Below are 21963 nucleotides of genomic sequence, written 5' to 3' on the forward strand. Positions count from 1 at the left end.
TATCTGCGTCTGACTGAAAGTTTTTCATTCCGCACTTTTCTAATTTATCTAATTAATGTTTCTCTCTTTTTTTATTTTATGATGGTTATTTATGTTTTGATTTGTTTTTATTGTGATTTTAATGTATTTCTTATTCTTTAAAGCACTTTTAGTTACTTTGTATGACTTGTGCTGTACAAATAAACTTGCCTGTGTCCTGTTGTGATCTGACTTTACAGACTGTAACTGTGTCTCTTCTTTTTATTCCCATTGTGGTGGATTAACATTTCCAGACGTTACAGAGGACCACACCAGGCTCTGACCATAAAGACTTTATTCACACGCCTGCACGCTCTTTCATACACAGCAGCTCTTTGGGTTATGTTACACTGAGGTGAAGCAGGTTGACGGGTCAGTCCCAGGTCAGACCTCCCAGCAGGGCCGGTACACCCGCCCCACCATGCACCTCATGGTGTCCCGTCTGAGGATGGGGATGTTCAGGTCCTGGTGCTCCTCTTCCGCCCTCCTCTTGAACAGGCCCGTCCCGCTGTGCAGCCCCCGCAGACCCTGCCACAGCCCGGGGTCCCCCACCACGATCACCCTGGGGGGGCGGGGCTTAGAGCTCACCTAAGGACCACATGTCAGACAGTCATCAATGATTGTGGGGTAGTAGTTTTAATACAGTCAGAGCAACTTAAGCATAACTACAAATGCCTAAAAATGAATTCTGTTTAGGTTTTCCTTCTGTTTGAATACAGCAGAGGATCCATCAGCCGGTTTTACTTCGTTTCACTTCGTACAAACCGTGTGACCTCCCAGACTTAGATTTCGTTCGCTCGACAGTAGACAGGTACTTTTATCATTTAACCAATCACTGTTATTTGGTCGTGATGTAGTAATGTGCCGCTAACTGGTATAGGACTAACTATAGGACTAACTGGTATATTAAGCTTTCCCCGAATCCCGTAGGAAGAAGAACAATAACGTCTTTCCCCTTGATAAAAATCACCAAACATTCTCTTTGTTCTGGCTTTAAATCCTCGATCTCGGGAATCATTGACAACACAGAATATATGACTTTTCGCCGATCGGCTGATGCCCGAACTCACACTTCCGGGGTTTTTGCGAACCATCTCGTGCAGAGGTGTCTAAACTTTTTTCATCAAGGGCCACATTTCTAAACACAGACGAAGCAGAGCGCTGATCGAGGACCGTAGACTGGGGCTCTGTACAGTGAATAATTGAAATATGTTTAATGTTTAACATGTTAGAATGAGCCATCAGACTTTATTCACGCCAAGATCCTTAAAACCAAACACTAAATATTAAATATTGGCTTTATCAAGGTAGATTTTCAAAAAACTTGCAGTAAAAAATGATTTTTTAATTGATGCAAGGTCATTTGGGCCAATTCACCTGGAAGTCTGAGGGCCAAAAAAAACTTTATTTGTAATACTTGTCTCTCAAATGCTCTCAGACATCTCCTGAAATATTCTCATATCATTCAGAGCAAAATCCATTTTATCTCACTCATGAGGGTTTAGTGTTTCACTTTTTGATTATTTGATCAAAAATGTGCTTTTTCAAGGTTCTCATTCTTAGAAGAGAAACTTGAAGAACTACAACGTGAAAAGTGAAGGAACGGAGAAGTTGGAAACTTAAATAAAAGTAATTTATTGGTTTTATCATTATTCGTTTCACGTTGTAGTTCTTCTTCTTCACTTGCCGCTTGATCGGTCCGTTGGAAAATAGAGTCCTGCGGTCACTTACGTTGTGGCTTTTTAATGTGTTGTGGCTTTTTAATGTGTTGTGGCTTTTGCGTTTGTATTGTGGCGTTTGTATTTGTTGCGGCGTTTGCATTAAAATCGAGTCCCGCGGTCATTTCCGTTGTGTCTTTTTTTGGTTTGTTGTGGCTTTTTGTTGTGTTGTCGCATTTGTATTTGTTGCGGCGTTTGCGTTTGTTGTGACCCTCTCGGCTTCCGTATAAAAGTATGTGTAAACACAAACTCAAAGTCACTCCGCTCTTTTCTCTCTACAGGCTGTGGTAAATACTTGAGTAGCCGCAGCTGCCCTGGGGCGTGAGATCTCCCACAGTACAGAAGCATCACAACATTCACGACACTCACCTCCACCTCGCTCAGGTTGGTCTCGCTCATGTCGTCGTTCAGCAGCGAGGCCAGCGCGTCCTGCTCCAGCGACCCGTCCTCCGCTTTGCTTATGGGCACGGCGGCGGACACGGCGCAGCACTCGAGGATGAGAGCCGCGACCAGGAAGCTGGACGACCACCACGATCTCATGTCGACGGTTTCTCCGGGCGTTCCTCTGGGGGTCTTCGGGATCTTCTGCTTCACCGGCGGCTTCTCGGCGGCTGTTCTGACTCTCGGTTCCCGTCTTCTTCTTTTATAGCGTGAGAAGATCAGGTGTGTGGACGCAGAAGGTCGCTCCGTCTTCTGGAAACATCACTTAAAGACAATCCCGCTGTTTTCAAGAGGGTTTTACGCCGCCTTTACGAAATGAGTGATTAGCCTGGAACTATTTTTCGTCTCTACAAAATGAAAGCATGAATGAATGAAGTGCGTCGTGTTGAAGTGCATTGTTTGTAGAACGTTGAAGATCACGCTCTCTGCTGGTCAATGGGGCAGCGGGGGGTTTTACAAAGACCTAATCCTAAATGAGTCTTCTCTAAAATAACAGAGGGATTATGAGCTGGTGGACCGTCCTGTGGAGATGAAGCAGGAAGGATTCAGAGAAATGTGAAACGTGTCTTTGTTTAGCTCCTGTTTGACCCCCCCACTTCCTGTTCGGCCTTTACACGTGGAACAGAATCAGGGAAAGTTTAACAACGTGGTGCAACAAAAAGCATTAAAGGTCGTATGGAGTATTATTATTTTTTGTTTCAAATTGTCAATGAAAGTTTAAAATACCATTACAGAGATGCAGCAGCCTTGTAATTATGATGACCAAAAAAAAAAAGAGAATGAAAATCCATCAACTGTGGACGTAGTGAGGCCACATAAATGTCAGCCAATAGAAAACGAGGCTGCCTCATTTTCTATTGGCTGTCAGGTTGTCAATCAAACTCCCTAGTGTAACTGACTCGTCGGCGTGCAGGGATTTCGTGGTTTATGCGGCGGTTCTTAGAGGCTTTTTCAAACTGTAGCTTCCTCGCAGTTCGCACAAAGTTTGTTGCGACGGCGGACGAGAATCCACGACCAGTTCGCCGCAAAAGAAAGTCAATTTTTGAGGTCGCCGAAAGAAGAAGAGAAGAAGGGGAAAAGGAGCGAAGACGAACTGAGGTGATTCTTGGAGATTCCTTCCAGCGGTTGCGCGACCGAAGCAGACGAAGGGTCTAAAAACTGATGCATCGGTTGCTAAATTATTTCTAGACAGGAAACTTCAACAGTAATTCTGAACACGTACTGGCTGTAACGAGGCGGGAGGAGGTGTTTCTACTGAGGAAGTCACGCAGGCACAAGGACTGTCACTGTATTTCTCTTCTCTTTAAAAAATCGTCTATACAAACTTTAAGATAAAGGTATCGAACATCAGATACTAAATACTAATACAAATCTCACTACTTATTGGTCTTTGGTGCTGTGATACTCGCAATTGGAATTCCAAATATTAAAATCTGCTCCAAATACTCAGTTCGATGAGCTTCATTTGGCTGGAGTCGAACGTGTCCACTTCTTTATACAGTCTATGGGTGAAATCCAAGTTGTTGCCACTGCACCAGCTGATCCCCCTCCGTCCTGTAACAGACTCATGGTGTCTGGAGGTGCAGTAGGTGTACAGAGAGAAGAGCTGAGGGGAAAGTACACAGCCCTGTGGAGAGCCCAGAGTCCGAGATGTTCCTCCCCAGTTGCACATGTATTATACTTATATGTATTATGAGGGAACATTGAAAACGTGGCAGAAACCTCCTAAAAGTCGATTTTACAACATCAAAAACCCTCAAACCCTCCTCACGGTTAGCAGTATGGCGGTACGGTGGCTGAGCACTCATGCCAAACTCATGCCACTTTACTGGGTGTAAATGTCTGCCAGTCCAGCAGATGGCGCCCTAGCCTTACCTGTTCAACCACACCCCTCCAGAAAAAGAGCTGCACTCAGAACTTGCTGGATCCAAGCTTGAAACATGTGGAAATGTCACATCACCATAAAAATTAGTTAAACACTTGCAGCCCTCAGAAAGCAGAGCGAGGTACTAGTTTGTTTGTTTATATATATTAGTAAATGTGATGAATTTTAGTTTACCATTTATGTTAGTGTATTTGATTTTATAGCTAAATATTCATGTTTTTCTGTTGTTTTTTTTCCCGTGTAGTTTTCGCGGTGCTATTTGATGTTGCTTAAATCAGTAAAAAATATTGGCACCAGTCGAAGCTCTCTGCGTTTTGATTGAATCTGAGGGACCGCTACACCGGGACAATAAGAAGGTTCTGGGGTTCGATCCCCGGCCCCAGAGTTTGCATGTTTCTACCATATCTAGATGGGTTTCCTTCGGGTGCTCCCGTTTCCTAGCCAGGCCACTGCATCTGATGGTAGCTTGACTAAGACGATAGACGGCCTACGAACCCTTAACAAGCGCCTTAAAGAGCAGTCTGGCGTTGACCAGTCTATGTGGGGTGATTGGATGGATGTATTTGGAAAATACAAATCCATGCTGTCCTCTGCGCTGATCTCTATAGCTGCCATTTTAACATTGTGTGGTTGTTGTTGCATACCCTGTATTAGAAAATTAATTAATCGTCTAATCACCACTGCAATTGCCCCATATCCTGACGATAAGGCAGTGCAAGCACATTTGTTGGCTGGTGATGATTCATACAGTGGGGACTCCTCCTCCTTGGCTCTCACTTCTATTTAATCATGACGCAGAAATACACGACTAGAATAACATTACCTCCGAGTGTAAATATATAATGGCTCAACTATGAAATCATAACTGAAAATCGAAAGAAGTAGTTATGAATTGATTCTTCTTTAGCAAATATATGATAAACAGGAGGGAAATGTCAGAATAATTTTATTATCCCATATTTGCTAAATACTTGTGTGATATTCTAGGCCTATGAGTTAACCATTTATGTAACCACAATTCTTTGATTTATAATGTACCAATCACTTGTATAAAAATGAATAACCTCTTTTGTGTTTGACAACTGTGTGCAGTGTCCTATCGCTCTAGTGAACCTCCAGATGATTCCTCACATGAAGCCAACTCCCACTGTCACACATGCAAGAGTTATGATGGTGTCTGTTAATCATGTTTTATGTTTGTACTATGCATAGCTTCTTATTATGTCTTTTGCTGATTCCCCTTCCCCTTGAGAATTATCATTCTGTAACTAGGGCCTCCTAATGAAATAAAAAGAGGAGAACGGCCTTGAGGCATCAGAACGTGTGGAGACTGTCGGTTCTGATGCCCACTCTCTGCCCGTTCTCCTCGCGAGTAAAACTGAATTAATCTCTTGTCTTTCTTCTTGTTTACAATGTTTAGGTGGGTTTAGACCTAACACTCCACCTAGTGCCTCCGCTCAATTTCATGTCTCTCCAGTGACTAGGTCAGGAAGCAAGTCCCCACAGTGAGTCCTGGTTCAGTCCTCCTGGTTCTGGCCTGGAATCAGCCCTGGGTTAGTCCTGGTTTAGTCCTGGTTCAGTTCGTGGCGAGTGCGGTACAAAAATCCGGCATCTCGAGCTCAGTGTTTCTTCTGCTCAGTAAATAAAGCCTGTGACGTGATGACATATTTTTCGAGTCGAGTCGCGTCTGTGAATTTGTATTTGTAATGAAGAAAGTGTAATTTTTTCATTTTATTTCGTGATTGCGTTTCTTGAAGTCGTAACATTTTAATTCATATTCTAATGGATGATTCAGTTAGAAGGATTTTCATTTGTGTGGGCGGGTAACGGGTGGAATGTTAACGGGTCCGGGCGGGTGCAGGTTTAATTTTGATTAAATCACGGGTTTACGGGCGGGTGCCGTGCTGTACTGCGTGAGTGCGGGTGGGTGCGGGTCTCCAAAAACGAACCCATGCAGGACTCTGATGTGTAGTAGTTGCACGCCAATTGGGGAGTGAGCAAAGGGGAGAGAGAACTCAACCTTACGTACTTAACTGGGTTAGGGGTTATACATTGTTCTCGGCAAATACAGCATTTTCAAAACTATAAAAAGTAACATGGTGATCTCAGTATGTTCTGTGTTAAAGGTTGTATAGAGGATTTTCCAAGGAACGAGAAATCCAGCGACTGTTTGTCCTTTTTCAAATGTTGCGCATGTGTGAAACCACCCCCCCTCCCCTACAGCTCCTACGTAGAAACGCCTCCTCCCTCCTCCTCCTTACGCCACAAACAGGTTTGTTTACAGCCGGTGCTGCACATGACTTGTAAACAACTAACTACAGTGTTGGTTAGGCAAGACGGAGAAGTGAGGAGCGGGGGGAGGGGGGGCGCGGACATTTCGTTCGCGAGAGAGGAGAAGTGAGAGCAGGGAGAAGAGCGGATCGGGCAGTGGGGAGAGGAGCAGGAAAGGGGTGCAGAGAAGAGTGCGCGGAGATTCAGTGCGAATGAACTAGCTACAACACGCAGCAGCAAGCGGACTCTTTCTTTGCCTTGAAAATTATGTTTTCAGACATAGGACATCGCTTTCGTGTCCTGAAAAACGTTTGACTAGCTCTTGGAAATAAAGTACGTTTTCATAATAAGCAGAAGTTTCCTGTCCAGGAGTAATTTGTGGACCAGTGCGTCAGTCTTTAGACCCTTCGTCTGCTTCAGTCGCACCATCGCTGGAATGAATCTTCAAGAATCACCTTAGTTTGGCTTCGCTGCTTTTCCCCTTGTCTTCTTCTTTCAGTGACTTCAAAAACGGACTTTCTTTGCGGCGAACTGCTCCTGGATTCTTGTCGCCATTGCAACAAACTTTTGTGCGAACTGCGAGGAAGATATAGGTCAAAAAAAGCCGCTAAGAACTGTTGCGTTGGTGGAGTAAACAGCGTCTGTGCGTCTTGCGTCTGTGGACTGTGTGACAGTCGTACGTAAACCACGTACCGGCGGCGCAGGCAAGTCAGTTACACTAGAAACGTAGGGAGTTTGATTGACAGCCTGTCAGCTCACAGATAACGAGGCAGTGTCGTTATCTATTGGCAAATGTTTAGCCCCACCACGTCCAGAGTTGATGAATTTTTATTCTCTTTTTTTTGGTCATCATAATTACAAGGCGACTGCATCTCTATAATCTATCACTGACAATTTGAAACAAAAAAACAACAAAAAAATCCTCCATACAACCTTTAAATGATCAACACCTCACAGTAAGTAAGTGTGATTCATTTTGTAAATAAAGCTGCTGTTTGAGCAGTTTAGTCGTCAGGTTTTACTTGTTAACACTTCCTTCCTGTGGATAATACGCTGACGTTTGGACGTTCTTCTGCTGGAAAGTCCAAATGAAGAGGCCTGTCGTCGCCGCTCTCCTGAACACCGTGATCTGTTTGAAAAGTGAAGACAGAGCGCCTCGTAAATGAGTCGGCTTTAAGACAAGCCTGAGGGATTACGCACGTGCAGAGCCTCCCCCGTCTCCTAATCTCCTGCCGTTGTTTGGAGAGGGATTATCGGAGGGACGAGGCGGACGTGGAGGCGGCGTGGTGCGTCACAGAGGAGGATTCTGGATGGTACTCGAGCACAGGGAGGTTTTAATGACGCTGGGTTCATTATACACACACCAGGTTCTACAGACTCACACGAGGAGGGACAGAGTTCAGCAGTGGAGACCCGACGCCTCGAAAACTCTCCATCAACGACTGAGTTAATGGAGAGTTTTGTTGGAACATTTTAAACCGTTTGCAGATATCCAAAGTTCTTCCTCACTTACCTTCTGCAGTCAGAGTGTCCTTAATATTCACCAACAATGAGTTTATAAGTGACGGAAAATTAAGCAACAATACAGCGGCAGAAAGACTGTCAACATCAGTCATCGTGTAATTCATACTGGGAAGGATTTTCCGAAAAAGTGAGCATCAAACCTCCATGTTTGTTTTCCCAGTGGGATGTGTCTATTGTCAAAGTCGATCTTTTCAAGTCTTTTGAACCATATCACTTTTGTTTCTGGTTCTGATATTGTCATATTTTAGTTTTGGGATTCGGACATCGTAATTGTGTGGTTGTTGGATCCAAACAGCGGAAAACAACTCAAGAAATGGGCTTCCGAAAGTTTGTGAACTCCATAAATGCAAAAGTGAATCAGATGTGTGTGACTCAAACCTCTGTTCAAACTGTTTCTCTTCCCAACAGAATTGAAAAATAGTGAAAGGTGAAGGTGATGGGCAGGATTGATCCACAGGAAGAACCAAAAAGGAAACATTTGTCTGACTAAGAAATCATCCTGAGTTTACAGAGAACATTTTGTATGTGGAGCGACGACAAAACAAAATCCCGTTTGTTAATGTAGAGGAGCAGAAGACAAACAGACTGAGCTGCACTTTCTTGTTCTTGTGGTTTTACAGAAACATCACGTCTTGGTCTCTTTGCAGTGGAAGGTGTTTCTTGGTGAACAGTTGGAGACTTTCACTTTGGCGTTGACTTTTTAAATTCGTAACCGATGTTGAGCGAAGGATCGAGATTTTGTTTTGTCGTCGCTCCACATACAAAATGTTCTCTGTAAACTCAGGATGATTTCTTAGTCAGACAAATGTTTCCTTTTTGGTTCTTCCTGTGGATCAATCCTGCCCATCACCTTCACCTTTCACTATTTTTCAATTCCGTTGGGAAGAGAAACAGTTTGAACAGAGGTTTGAGTCACACACATCTGATTCACTTTTGCATTTATGGAGTTTACAAACGTCTTTCTTTCTCGAGTCGTTTTTCGCTGTTAGGATCCAACAACCACAACAATGACGATGTCCGAATCCCAAAACTAAAATATGACAATATCAGAACCAGAAACAAAAGTGATATGGTTCAAAAGACTTGAAAAGATCGACTTTGACAATAGACACATCCCACTGGGAAAACAAACATGGAGGTTTGATGCTCACTTTTTCGGAGGATCCTGCCCAGTGTGAATTGCACGATGACCGGAAGTCCAAAATCCTGTGGTAATATCCACTTACCAGGCTGGCTTGTGCCTCTGCTCAATTTCATTTCTCTCCAGCGGCTAGAATACACTAGACTGTTCGCCAAAACCCCAGAAGTGTGAGTTCAGGCGCTGATTGGCTGGCATCTGTGTTGGCAACGATTCCTGAGATCGAGGATTTAAAGCCGGAACAAAGACAGTGTTTGGTGAATTTCATCAAGGGGAAAGACGTTATTGTTCTTCTTCCTACGGGATTTGGGAAAAGCTTAATACACCAGTTAGTCCCGTTAGTGGTGCATTACATACGTCACGACCAAACAGCAGCGATTGGTTAAATAAAAAAAATACCCGCCTACTGTCGAGCGAACGAATCCTAATGCTGCGAGGTCAGACGGTTTCTGTGGCTAAATATCAACATCATGAAATCAGTTTTTTATTTTAATTGTAGAATAAGTGTGAGTGAACAAGTTACTTTAGTTTTACTCAGCAGTTCACTAATACATCCTTGTTGTTCTCCTTTAAGTTTTGGTCTTTCTTCTCTTGATAGTGGATAAATTCTTCATGTTAGAATGTTTATTCTTTGTGGAGTTTGTTGGTTGAAGATTTACAACACACATTTACACACACATTTGACACACATTTTGACACAGAAAACCATTAACGTAAGCAGTGTTGGGAAGGTGACTTTTAAAATGTAATCCCTTACAAATTACAGATTACAAACCCCAAAATGTAGTTTGTAACATAATCCATTAAATTACTTAAAGTGAGTAACGTAATCTGAATACTTTGGATTACTTGATTTGCTGTAGAGAAGCAAAGAAAACGGAAAGGAAATCTTCACATAAGAAGTTTTGTCTGATAAAAGAAAATAAAAAGCCCAGACTTTACTGAACCGAATAAAAAATATTATTGATAGAAGACGAGGAAACACATCCTGGTTTAGTCCTGGTTTAGACCTGGTTTGGACCTGGTTTAGACCTGGTTTTAGTCCTGGTTTATTCCTGGTTTAGTCCTGGTTTGGACCTGGTTTAGTGTCCGGCAATGAGTGGAATCACCAAACAAACAAAAAACCCGGAATAGCCCAAAATGTGAAAACAGTAAAATAACGCTGTGTAATCCATTTATTTCAACAAAGTAACTGTAATCTAATTACCACTCATGGAAACAGTAACTGTAACTGAATACAGTTACTCATAATTTGTACTGATTACATAACTCCAGTACATGTAATCTGTTACTCCCCAACACCGAACATAAGTGAAATTTACCTATTTACCTATACCTCTGGCCATTGTGAAAAAGGTCTATTACCAGTCACCAGAAAAACGGGGATGTCCCAGTTTTTTTACTTGGCGGTGAAAATGGTGGTAGATCTAAATCTCTAGAAACAACTTGGAGAGAGTAAATGAGAAGCGAACACGACTACAACACGGTTCAAAGTTCTTGCAGAGTCGGTTTGCTTTAACTCCCAACCCTTGAATCAGGTGTTCATTCTGAATTAAGTCTTTGTTCGTGCTTTCTTAAGGTGCACTTATTTTAAAGTGTTTCTCTTGAACATTTGAACTTGTGGTGAGTCTGTTGAACTCTTCAGACGTCTGACGCTCGGAGGGAGGACCACAGCACGGACACGAGCCTGAACCAGCCTGAATCTCCTCCACCGCCGCCGCCGCCGCTGCTGCTGCTGTATGTCCGACACAAACTCCCACACCCTCCACGTCCTGCAGGTTATTAGTCCAACACGTCTGCTGCCCAGAGATGGTCCGATTAGAGCTGCTCGCTAAACGACGCCAACCACAACAGGCCCCGAGTGTGAGAGAGGCCGGTGAAACAGAGAGAGAAAGAAGAGAAAGACAGAGAGAAAGAGAGACAGCAGCAGGAGACAGAGAGAGTAAGTACATAAGTAAGTAAGTCTTCATTTCTATAGCGCTTTTCACAGACATTTTTTGTCACAAAGACGCTTTACAGAGCATTATTCAAGATTATTTATTCACTCTGTACCTGGTGATGATAAACTACTGTTGTAGCCACAGTTGCCCTGAGGCAGACTGACAGAAGCGCGTGAGAGAGACAGAGAGACAAAGACAGAGACACAGACAGAGAGAGACACTGAGAAAGACAAAGAGAGAGAGACAGAAGAAGAAAGAGACCAAGAGAGAGAGAGACAGGGAGACGGAAAGAGAAAGACAGAGAGCAGCAGGAGACAGACAGAGAGAGAAAAAGACACTGAGACAGACAGAGAGACAGAGAGAGAGAAAGACACTGAGACAGACAGAGAGACAGACAGAGAGAGAGAGACAGAGACAGACAGAGAGAGACAGAGAGAGAGACAGAGAGACAGAGACAGACAGAGAGAGAGAGAGAGACAGAGAGAGAAAAAAGACACTGAGACAGACAGAGAGACAGACAGAGAGAGAGAGAGAAGAGACAGACAGACAGAGAGACAGAGAGACAGAGAGAGAGAAGAGAGACAGAGACAGACAGAGAGACAGACAGAGAGAGAGAGAGAGAGAGACAGACAGAGAGAGAGAGACAGAGAGAGAGAGAAAGACACTGAGACAGACAGAGAGAGACAGATAGAGACAGAGAGAGACAGAGAGAGAGAGAGAAAGACAGAGAGGGACAGAGACAGCAGCAGGAGACAGAGAGAGAAAGTCAGAGGGACGCAAACCACAACAGTCCCCCAGTGTGAGGGAGGGGCCGGTGAAACAGAGAGAAAGACACTGAGACAGACGGAGAGAGAGACCAAGAGAGAGAGAGACAGGGAGACGGAGAGAGAAAGACAGAGAAGAAAGAGAGACAGCAGCAGGAGACAGAGTGAGAGAGAGAGAGACACTGAGAGAGACAGACAGAGAGAGACAGAGAGAGACAGAGAGAGAGAGAGAGAGAGAGAGAGAGGAGGGAGAGACAGAGAGAGAGCACCACAATGGAGTACCCTGATAAAGTGATGAGAGAGAGAAACAGAGAGAGAGAGAGACAGAGAAAGATATATATATATATAGAGAGAGAGAGAGAGAAAGAGAGAGAGTGAGAGACAGATAGAGAGGGACAGAGAGAAACGAAGAGAGACAAGGAGAGAGAGACACAGAAAGAGACAAGGAGAGAGAGACACTGAGACAGACAGAGAGCGAATCAGAAGAAGGGCGAGGCAGAGAAGGAGACAGAGAGAGACAGAAAGAGACAGAGGGACGGAGAGAGAGTCAAGAGCAGGAGACAGAGAGAGAGAGAGAGAGCACCACAATGGAGTACCCCGATAAAGTGATAAGAGAGGAACATGTGTCACTGACTGAGGCCTGTACCTGCCCCGCGGTTCTCCCACAAACCAAAGGGGAGAGTGAGGGTCGGACCTGGACGACTAAACTCTCTCGTCTCGTCTCATCAGCAGAGCATGTTCCTGTGTGTCTGGTCGTCATGGCGATGGTTGGTTACACATAGCTCAACATTTTTCACAGAAGTGGAGCTCGTAATGAAGTGGGGCTGTGAGCGAGCGGCTGAGTCGGTGTGCAAACGTCCACGTCCCCCCCGCCTCATTACAGCGCTGTGGTCTACTGTCACTGCTCCTGCCTGCTCCTGCCTGCTCCTGTCTGCTCCTGTCTGCTCCTGTCTGCTCCTGCTCCTCCTGCTCCTGTCTGCTCTGCTCCTGCTCCTGTCTGCTCCTGTCTGCTCCTGTCTGCTCCTGTCTGCTCCTGTCTGCTCCTGTCTGCTCCTGTCTGCTCCTGTCTGCTCCTGTCTGCTCCTCACTGCTCCTGTCTGCTCCTGTCTGCTCCTGTCTGCTCCTGTCTGCTCCTGCCTGCTCCTGCCTGCTCCTGTCTGCTCCTGCCTGCTCCTGTCTGCTCCTGCTCCTGCTTCTCTCTGCTGTTTCTGTGACTTGTGTCGTGTCTGAGTTTAGCAGGAGACAGTTGTGATCTGTTGGACAGAGTGAGTCCACTGGTCCAGATTCACCAGAGTCAGAGACATGCACATGTGATACTGCCCCAGGCCTCCAGTTCTGACTTGTTTTGTGTGTTTTAATTTCTTTTGCTGGCCGTCCTGGCCAATCGTGCCGCACCTCCAGCCTCCTCCCCCTATTTAAGGAGAGTCTTAGCACCTGTTCAGGGCTTTTTGCCCATGGATCTGGTATAGTAAGTGGATATGGTGTTGCTGCTTGTAGCTGCCTCCAGTTGATGTAGTGTCACTCACTGGAATTCAGCAGAAAAAACCCCATGGGCCAAGACAAGATTTTTCTCATACAGGTAATGTAATCACAAACTGCTCGTGTTTGTCTGACAGACCTACAACTTTCAAAAATGTTGATTTGTTGGTGATTTTTACCTATTTTTAGATCATACATTTTTTCTCAGCTCAAAATTCTTCAGTTGTCTTAAAAAACGCTTTATAATCCACCCACCAAGGAGCTTGCCAACCACCTCAGTGACTTCAGCCAGGGTGATGGACGAGTCCGCCTCCGAGTCCCCAGCCTCGGCCTCCTCCTCGGAAGACGTGACGGTGGGATTGAGGAGATCCTCAAAGTTTTCCTTCCACCGCCGGACAACGTCCCAGTCGAGGTCAGCAGCTCTCCCCCCGCACTGTAAACAGTGTTGGTGAAGAACTGCTTTCCCCTCCTGAGGCGCCGGACGGTTTGACAGAATCTCTTTGAGGCCGTCCGATAGTCCTTCTCCATGGCCTCCCCGAACTCCTCCCAGCTCTGAGTTTTTGCCTCTGCGACCACACGGCTGCAGCACGCTTGACCCGCCGGTACCTGTCAGCTGCTTCAGGAGTCCCCCGAGTCAGCAAGGCCCGATAGGACTCCTTCTTCAGCTTGACAGCATCCCTTACTTCCGGTGTCCACCACCGGGTTCGGGGATTGCCGCCGCGACAGGCACCACAGACCTTACGCCCACAGCTCCGAGCAGCTGCATCGACAATAGAGGCTGAGAATGAAGCCCACTCGGACTCCATATCTCCAGCCTCCCCCGGAATCCGGGAGAAGTCCTCCCGGAGGTGCGAGTTGAAAGTCCCTCTGACAGAGGCTCCGCCAGACGTTCCCAACAGACCCTCACTACACGCTTGGGCCTGCCAGGTCTTTCCGGCTTCCTCCTCCGCCAGCGAACCCAACTCACAACCAGGTGGTGATCAGTTGACAGCTCAGGATCCAACAACCACACACGATGTCCGAATCCCAAAACTAAAATATGACAATATCAGAACCAGAAACAAAAGTGATATGGTTCAAAAGACTTGAAAAGATCAACTTTGACAATAGACACATCCCACTGGGAAAAAAAACATGGAGGTTTGATGCTCCACTTTTTAGGAAAATTGTTCTCAGTATGAATTGCGCGATGACCAGAAGTCCAAAATTCATGATGCGCGTCTTGTTGAACAGAATCTTTAGTACAGAACAGATGTTGACTCTGTTTTGAAGTGGTGTATTGGTTTACCACAGCGAGACAAATTTATACTCTTTACAATTTATATACAGAAAAATTCTAATAAAACATTGTGGTGTCATTGAAATAAAAATTTAGGAGCTTCAAAGAACTGCAGTGCGGATCTCTTTCCTTTTTAGTACAATATTCACCTGCTGCAGTGAGACGTAGATCTGCACAGTTGTGGTAAAACACATTATTGTTGCGGATTAACATTTTCTCCTGTGAAACACTTCAGCTGAAATGGGGACGCGCAGCTGCAGCTTCATAACAGATATAAAAGTCTACAACTCCGCTAAATATTTAGTTTGTGGCTGACGTTAAATTCAAGAAAATCAAGTCAACAGTCGTAAAATAAGAAAAAAAAATGTAAAAAATGTGAACAGTTAAACCACAGGGACACAGACATGTTTCTCACTGACACAGACTTCGGATCAGACGTGTTGAACTAATATTTCTCTCCTTAAAGCGACAATATGACACTGATCTCTGTTCTAATGTCGTTTACTCGTCACAAACAAACCTGGAGTTGTGTTTTGTTTCATTCACACACGTTTAACACACAAACCTGCATATTTAGACCCTATCAACACTAGTTCGTATTGGAGTTTTCGTTGTGGATACAGTGTTCGTTCACACTAGTCCAATGGAAAACGGCTCCAGAGACGGAACGATCTGGTGCCTCCAGCTCCCACGAATTCATCTGAGTGCAGATCTGATCCGGCACCGTGTGGACGCCTGAAAACACTGATACTCTGACGTAGGAGCTTTAGTTGCGTCCTTATTGGACCACGTCACTGTGACTCGCTCCTTCCTGATTCGCTGGGTTCGTGACATCGGCCATGTGACGCTATTGTGGAAAACAGTTTAAACAAGTATGTCGGGTCTTGTTCTGGAGTGAGGGGAGGACGGAGCGTGAGATTGACAGGTGGACAGGTGCAGCGTCGGCAGTGATGCGGTCGCTGTATCGGACCGTTGTGGTGAAGAGGAGCTGAGTCTCGATTTAGCGTCAGTCTCCATGATACAAGCGACACAAATGAGTTTCCTCCGCAGGGTGTCTGGGCGTCTCCCTTAGACATAGGGTGAGGAGCTCAGTCACATGGGAGGAGCTTGGAGTAGAGCCGCTGCTCCTCCACATCGAGAGGAGCCAGTGAAGCTGGCTCGGGCATCTGTTCTGGATTCCTCCTGGGCGCCTTACTCAGGAGGTGTTCCGGGCATGTCCCACTGGGAAGAGGCCCCGCTGAAGACCCAGGACACACTGGAGGGACTATGTCTCTGGGCTGGCCTGGGAATGCCTCAGGGCCCTCCCCCCCCGGAGGAGCTGGAGGAAGTGTCTGGGATGATGGAAGTCTGGGAGTCCCTGCTCAGACTGATGCCCCCATGACCTGGCCCCGGATAAGCGGAAGAAAATGGATGAATGAATTTTGTCAAAACCTTTAAAAAGGAAAAAAACAACAACATTTCTACAACACTTATATCCTCTGTAAATACTCATACATAAATGGATGGATGGAGTTTAAACAAACCATAGACAAACAACCTCGTCGTTAGTCCACGAAGACTTTCACACTTTCCATCTTCCTCGGCTCGAAATCGGCTGCTGAGACTTCAGACACGGTGCGTTGCGCAGCGTTTCAGGCGGTTTCATGTTACTGTGTGAAGGGAAGGTTTTGATTCGGACACAGAAACAACATGTCTTGACGCAAATTGTTTCCGATACGGTGATTTGTTTCAGATAAAAAACACTCCAATGTGTTTTTAAACTCCACACACCTTCACTAGAATCATGTGGATCATTCCGACCTTGCTGTTTCCAACCTTCACTGAACTAAAGGTGAAAGTAGCTGCTGAACTTAAACTACCACTTCATGACATCATAAGGTGGAATAGAGCATTTTGAGCTTTGGAGATGTAGACAGATCATAGACGGCCATGTTTCAAATACAAAGTTCGCATGCGACTCTTCCAGCTGGTTTTTCGCCCTTTATTCCGACATTCCTTCATTCCAACAACCCGGTATTACGACATCCCTCTATTTAGACGTGCCGGTTTTCCGACACTTTTTGGTATCGCTATTCCGACATTTCTGGCCTCAAGGGAATGCAGACTAGCAATTTTTGAGAAACACTTCATGTCGGAAAAGCGGAATATTTGAAAAATAGTAAAATGTCGCTACTCCGACAATGAAAAGAAAGAAATATGTGACCTTTCCGACTTACACTGGAATATTGTGGCTCCTCTCTGTTCCTGCTGCTGTGAGCCTCGACATTTTGGTCTTAAAATGTTTGTATTAAATCACGACACATGATCGTGGTGGGTTTTTTTGTTATTATGTCCGCCAAAAAATCCAATAGGCGAGTTTCAGCTGACGTCATTGTTATTAAAAGCCCGCGTTGCATGTTGGGAAATATTTTGGTCGGAGGCAAGAAACACGGTAGCGTCAAACACAGTGCGTAACCTCGCGTATTTCTCCCCGATAATGGTAAATTCCTGCTGCTTTATCGGACGCACAAATAGAAGCACTGAAGAAGGAAAATGTTTTTTTCGTATTCTGAGTGAAAAGAACCACTAACGGTGAATTAAACGACTTTCAAACATTCGCAGAGCAAACGTAGAAGATCCTAACAAACCGTGGACTCCAACAAGTTCAACAACACATCGAGACTCTTGGAGGTTTTCATCTTTTCTGCTGTGAATGGCCCAGGAGTTTCCACCAAGTCATTGTGGATATCGCCCAAGTGAATATTTGTCCAGGTAGTTGGAGATTCTGACCAGAAGTTTGGTTTGGTCCACCTTTTGTCGGGGTTGAAAAGAGTGATTTGGCTCCATCAGTGCTTATGACTAATTTCTTGGGTCCTCTGCCGTTAGAGTGGATAAATAACCGGGATCAATACCCTTTACGTGCTTTCTCGCTCCGTCCGTCATGTTGAATTAGTGTTTCTTGCCGCCGACCAAAATAATTCCCAGCATGCAACGCGCGCTTTTGTCAACAATGAAACTCGCCTATAGAGCCATCGCCAGCTTCATTTGACTGGAGCTGAACGCACAAGTCTGTGTGAAAGAAACAAAACACAACTCTGGGTCTGTTTTTGATTTGGTGACATTATAACACAAGAGTCAATTTTGCGTCATATTGGAGTTTTAAATAAGATGTTTCTGAGCGGACGTGTTGAGGAAGTCAGTGTTGCTCCACGTCCAAAAAGGACATAATTTAGTGTGTGGTGCAGCCTGTGGTTCTCCCTTGGTTCATTGCGAAAGTGACTGTCGAGGCAAAACATCTGATTTATAATCTGAAGTTAATGTGATTTGAAGGACAAACATTAAATTATGAAAAACATTCTGGTATTCAAAAGTCATACCACAACAATGAGGCAAACCAAACCAGATCTGAGGGAGCTACAAGAAACACAAAAGTTTAAATAATTTCATATACATGCATCCCAAATTTCGGACTTCTGGTCATCGTGCAATTCACACCGGGAAGGATCCTCTGAAAAAGTGAGCATCAAACCTCCATGTTTGTTTTCCCAGTGGGATGTGTCTATTGTCAAAGTCGATCTTTTCAAGTCTTTTGAACCATATCACTTTTGTTTCTGGTTCTGATATTGTCATATTTTAGTTTTGGGATTCGGACATCGTAATTGTGTGGTTGTTGGATCCTAACAGCGGAAAACGACTCGAGAATTTTTTGCAAACTCCATAAATGCAAAAGTGAATCAGATGTGTGTGACTCAAACCTCTGTTCAAACTGTTTCTCTTCCCAACAGAATTGAAAAATAGTGAAAGGTGAAGGTGATGGGCAGGATTGATCCACAGGAAGAACCAAAAAGGAAACATTTGTCTGACTAAGAAATCATCCTGAGTTTACAGAGAACATTTTGTATGTGGAGCGACGACAAAACAAAATCCCGATCCTCAACCTCGGTTACGAATTTAAAAAGTCAACGCCAAAGAGAAAGGCTCCAACTGTTCACCAAGAAACACCTTCCACTGCAAAGAGACCAAGACGTGATGTTTCTGTAAAACCACAAGAACAAGAAAGTGCAGCTCAGTCTGTTTGTCTTCTGCTCCTCTACATTAACAAACGGGATTTTGTTTTGTTGTCGCTCCACATACAAAATGTTCTCTGTAAACTCAGGATGATTTCTTAGACAGACAAATGTTTCCTTTTTGGTTCTTCCTGTGTAAATATGAAGTGTTTTCATTGTGTTTGGACTTTTAGATTTAAATAACAGTTTCAGTCTCTCGTATCGCTGCAGTACTTTACCGTGTCTGTATCTCTGTCTGTGGGTTTGGGAGTCGTGTTGTGGTGAGGCCGATATTGAACAAATACTTGATTTATCGGGCGTTAACGTCCCTAAGTTTGTAACGGGAGAGAAATCATCACATTAAATGAAGTGCAAATTTCAAAAATGAAAGTGGCAGCGTTTTCATAAGATGAGGGATGATAACACGTTTCAAGCTCAGACATGACATCAAATCTGAAGTCCAAGTGGGAGTCGTAAGAAAATCAAACGCAGGATCACACCTGAACTTCACCCCCAACATTTCAAATACTGTAAAGCTGCTAAAGTAAGTAAAGGAAGTATCTGGAGGACTAAAGGGGAGAGTGAGGAGAGGAGGGGCGGGGTCTGGGGGTTTGGTTTTGGTTCGAGATCGACACTTCAAACTCCGTCCCTGCAGAGAGTTATTTGTATCAGAAACACTTTAACCGGGCCAGTCATGTGTGTTGTCACATAGTACTTGAAATCGCAGTGGCTTTTGGAGGCAATGTACCTGTAATGTACCTGGTTTGTGCTAAAATTACCCAAAATCTGAAAAAAAAAAAGACAATGCACACACACTCTATACACACTCCAGTATCAGAAAAGTTGATTCCGAGTTTCGTTTGGCTTTAAGGAGGTAATACTCGATCCAAAAGTGCGGCGCGTGAATCCAAGTGCCTGAGTGGACGGAGAGTGCGGAGGATCGCTCTGCTGCTGCTGCTGCTGCCGCCGCCTGGAGCTCGCGTGAACCCAGCTCTCACACTCAAACTCTGCCTCTGCAGTTTCTCGGCAACTGGCTTTGTTTCTGCTCATTTCCACGGTAACCAGAGCGGGATAAATTTAGCCGCTTCACCTCTATATGAATAAAAGCTGGAGTCAATGACAGAGCTGCGTGTGCGTGTGTGGGATTGTGGTTTTCTCAGTCCAGCACAGTCTCGAATCGACTGCATTTTACAATCGCCAAAACACGAGGTCGTCTCTGCGCTGAACACGGAGAATGATCCAGACGCATTACCACCTTTTTACACTGCCCATGTTACGCCATTTTCTGATCTGTTATGATGTTTCCTCTTCACAAATCCTGCACATTTAAGCTGAGTTCTTCTCTTAAACTGAAAACACTGTTCCACCTTGCGTTTTTAAAATCCATACGCCTTCATTAAAATCTTTTTTTTCCCATTTCTACTGAACTACTGCAGCCTGAAGTGACCCAAATCCGATTTTTTGGCCCCAGTGTGACATGTATCTGATCTTTTTATGACAGTCTGAACGTCACAGATCCGATTTTTTATTTTTATTTTTTCAAATGCAACCCAGGACACTTGGATATGTACGGAAGCCGAGAGGGGTCACAACAAACGCAAACGCCGCAACAAATACAAAAAGCCACAACACACCAAAAAAAGCCACAACGGAAATGACCGCGGGACTCGATTTTAAAGGTTGTATAGAGGATTTTTTTAAGGGAAGAGAAATACAGCGACAGTCCTTGTGCGCATTCAGAATTACTGTTGAAGTTTCCTGTCTAGAAGTAATTCAGCGACCGACGCGTCAGTTTTTAGACCCTTCGTCTGCTTCGGTCGCGCCATCGCTGGACGAGATCTCCAAGAATCACCTCAGTTTGTCTTCGCTCCTTTTCCTCTTCTCTTCTTCTTTCAGCGACCTCAAAAACGGACTTTCTTTGGCGGCGAACCGGTCGTGGATTCTCGTCCGCCGTCGCGACAAACTTTGTGCGAAATGCGAGGAAGCGACAGTTCAAAAAAGCGTCTAAGAACCGCTGCGTAAACCACGTAATCCCCGCGCTCCGACGAGTCAGTTACACTAGGGAGTTTGATTGACAACCTAACAGCCAATAGAAAATGAGGGAGCCTCGTTTTCTATTGGCTGATGTTTATCTGGCCTCACTACGTCCACAGTTGATAGATTTCCGTTCTTTTTTTTTTTGGTCATCATAATTACAAAGCTGCTGCGTCTCTGTAATGGTATTTTAATCTTTCACTGACAGTTTGAAACTAAAAAAAATCCTCCATACAACCTTTAATGCAAATGCCGCAACAAATACAAAACAACAACAAACGCAAATGCACAAACACAAAAAGCCACAACACATTAAAAAGCCACAACGGAAGTGACCGACGGGATTTTTCCGACGGACCGATCAAGCGGCAAGTGAAGAAGAAGAAACTACAACGTGAAACGAATAATGATAAACCAATAAATTACTTTTACCTACGTTTCCGACTTCTCCGTTCCTTTACTTTTCACGTTGTAGTTCTTCTTCTTCACTTGCCGCTTGATCGGTCCGTTTTTAATGTGTTGCGGCTTTTTGATGTGTTGCGGCATTTGCGTTTGTGTTGTGGCGTTTGTGTTTGTTGCGGCGTTTGCATTAAAATCGAGTCCCGCGGCCATTTCCGTTGTGGCTTTTTTTGGTGTGTTGTGGCTTTTTGTTGTGTCGTCGCATTTGTATTTGTTGCGGCGTTTGCGTTTGTTGTGACCCGTCTCGGCTTCCGTACATATCCAAGTGTCCTGGGTTGCATTTGAAAAAAAAAAGAAAAATCGTATCTGACTCTCCGACCGTCGCCAGTCGCTCGCTCAAACGTGGCGGTCCTACGGCGTGGACGGAGTGTCTTGCCCGAAAACACAACAGAAGCACGCACTAGTCACGCCGAAGCTATGTGGACTGAAAATGTTCCACCGAAAAAGTTGGAGAGCGTTGGAAAAACAAAACAATAGGGAAATGCAAAGTTCAAAGGTTTTATATCTTATCAAACCCGGAACTTTGTCGATGTGAGCGGCGAGAGCTAATGCGTCTTATCTCGGCGGTTTATCAGCCGAACGCGGTGCAGATAACGTGTGAGAACGTGCGGAACTCAGACCCGAGTGCTGCTGCTGCTGCGAGCCGGGCTGCATGGAAAAAAAAAGCTCCGGATCCAGTGACAAAAAACAATGTTATCTGCAAAATCCAGCGTGTTTGCAAAATCCAGCGAGCGTGCCAAAAGTCCAGAGACGTAGCCAGAAAGTTATGAAAAAGTGGACGCGCACGATACGGCTTTTTCAGACCGATTTTGATCACTGGGCTTGAATTCGTCTTACGTAATACGATGATAATAAAGTTCGAATACAGGTCGAATACAAAATATGATCAGCTCCTCAGACAAACAGGACAGATTTATGTATAACTGCTTTAAAAGAAATCATTAGAAAGTATAAAAATCAAAAGTTGTCCGCTCTAATGTGCTTTATC

The 21963-nt window shown here is 44.7% G+C and overlaps 1 protein-coding gene across 1 annotated transcript; it reads right to left on the reverse strand.

Moving 5' to 3' along the window:
- Positions 1–402: 402 nt before the first annotated feature.
- Positions 403–19532, reverse strand: pmchl (pro-melanin-concentrating hormone, like). Its single transcript, XM_055160028.1, has 3 exons — positions 19398–19532; positions 2100–2429; positions 403–606 (listed from the first exon to the last, which is right to left on the reverse strand). The coding sequence occupies exons 1-3, from the start codon at positions 19530–19532 to the stop codon at positions 403–405; spliced, it is 669 nt and encodes a 222-aa protein (XP_055016003.1).
- Between the last annotated feature and the right edge of the window lie 2431 nt (positions 19533–21963).

Source organism: Boleophthalmus pectinirostris, unplaced genomic scaffold, assembly GCF_026225935.1.
Source record: "Boleophthalmus pectinirostris isolate CB_2022bp ecotype Guang Dong unplaced genomic scaffold, ASM2622593v1 HiC_scaffold_2826, whole genome shotgun sequence".
In the NCBI taxonomy this organism is placed as follows: domain Eukaryota; kingdom Metazoa; phylum Chordata; class Actinopteri; order Gobiiformes; family Gobiidae; genus Boleophthalmus; species Boleophthalmus pectinirostris.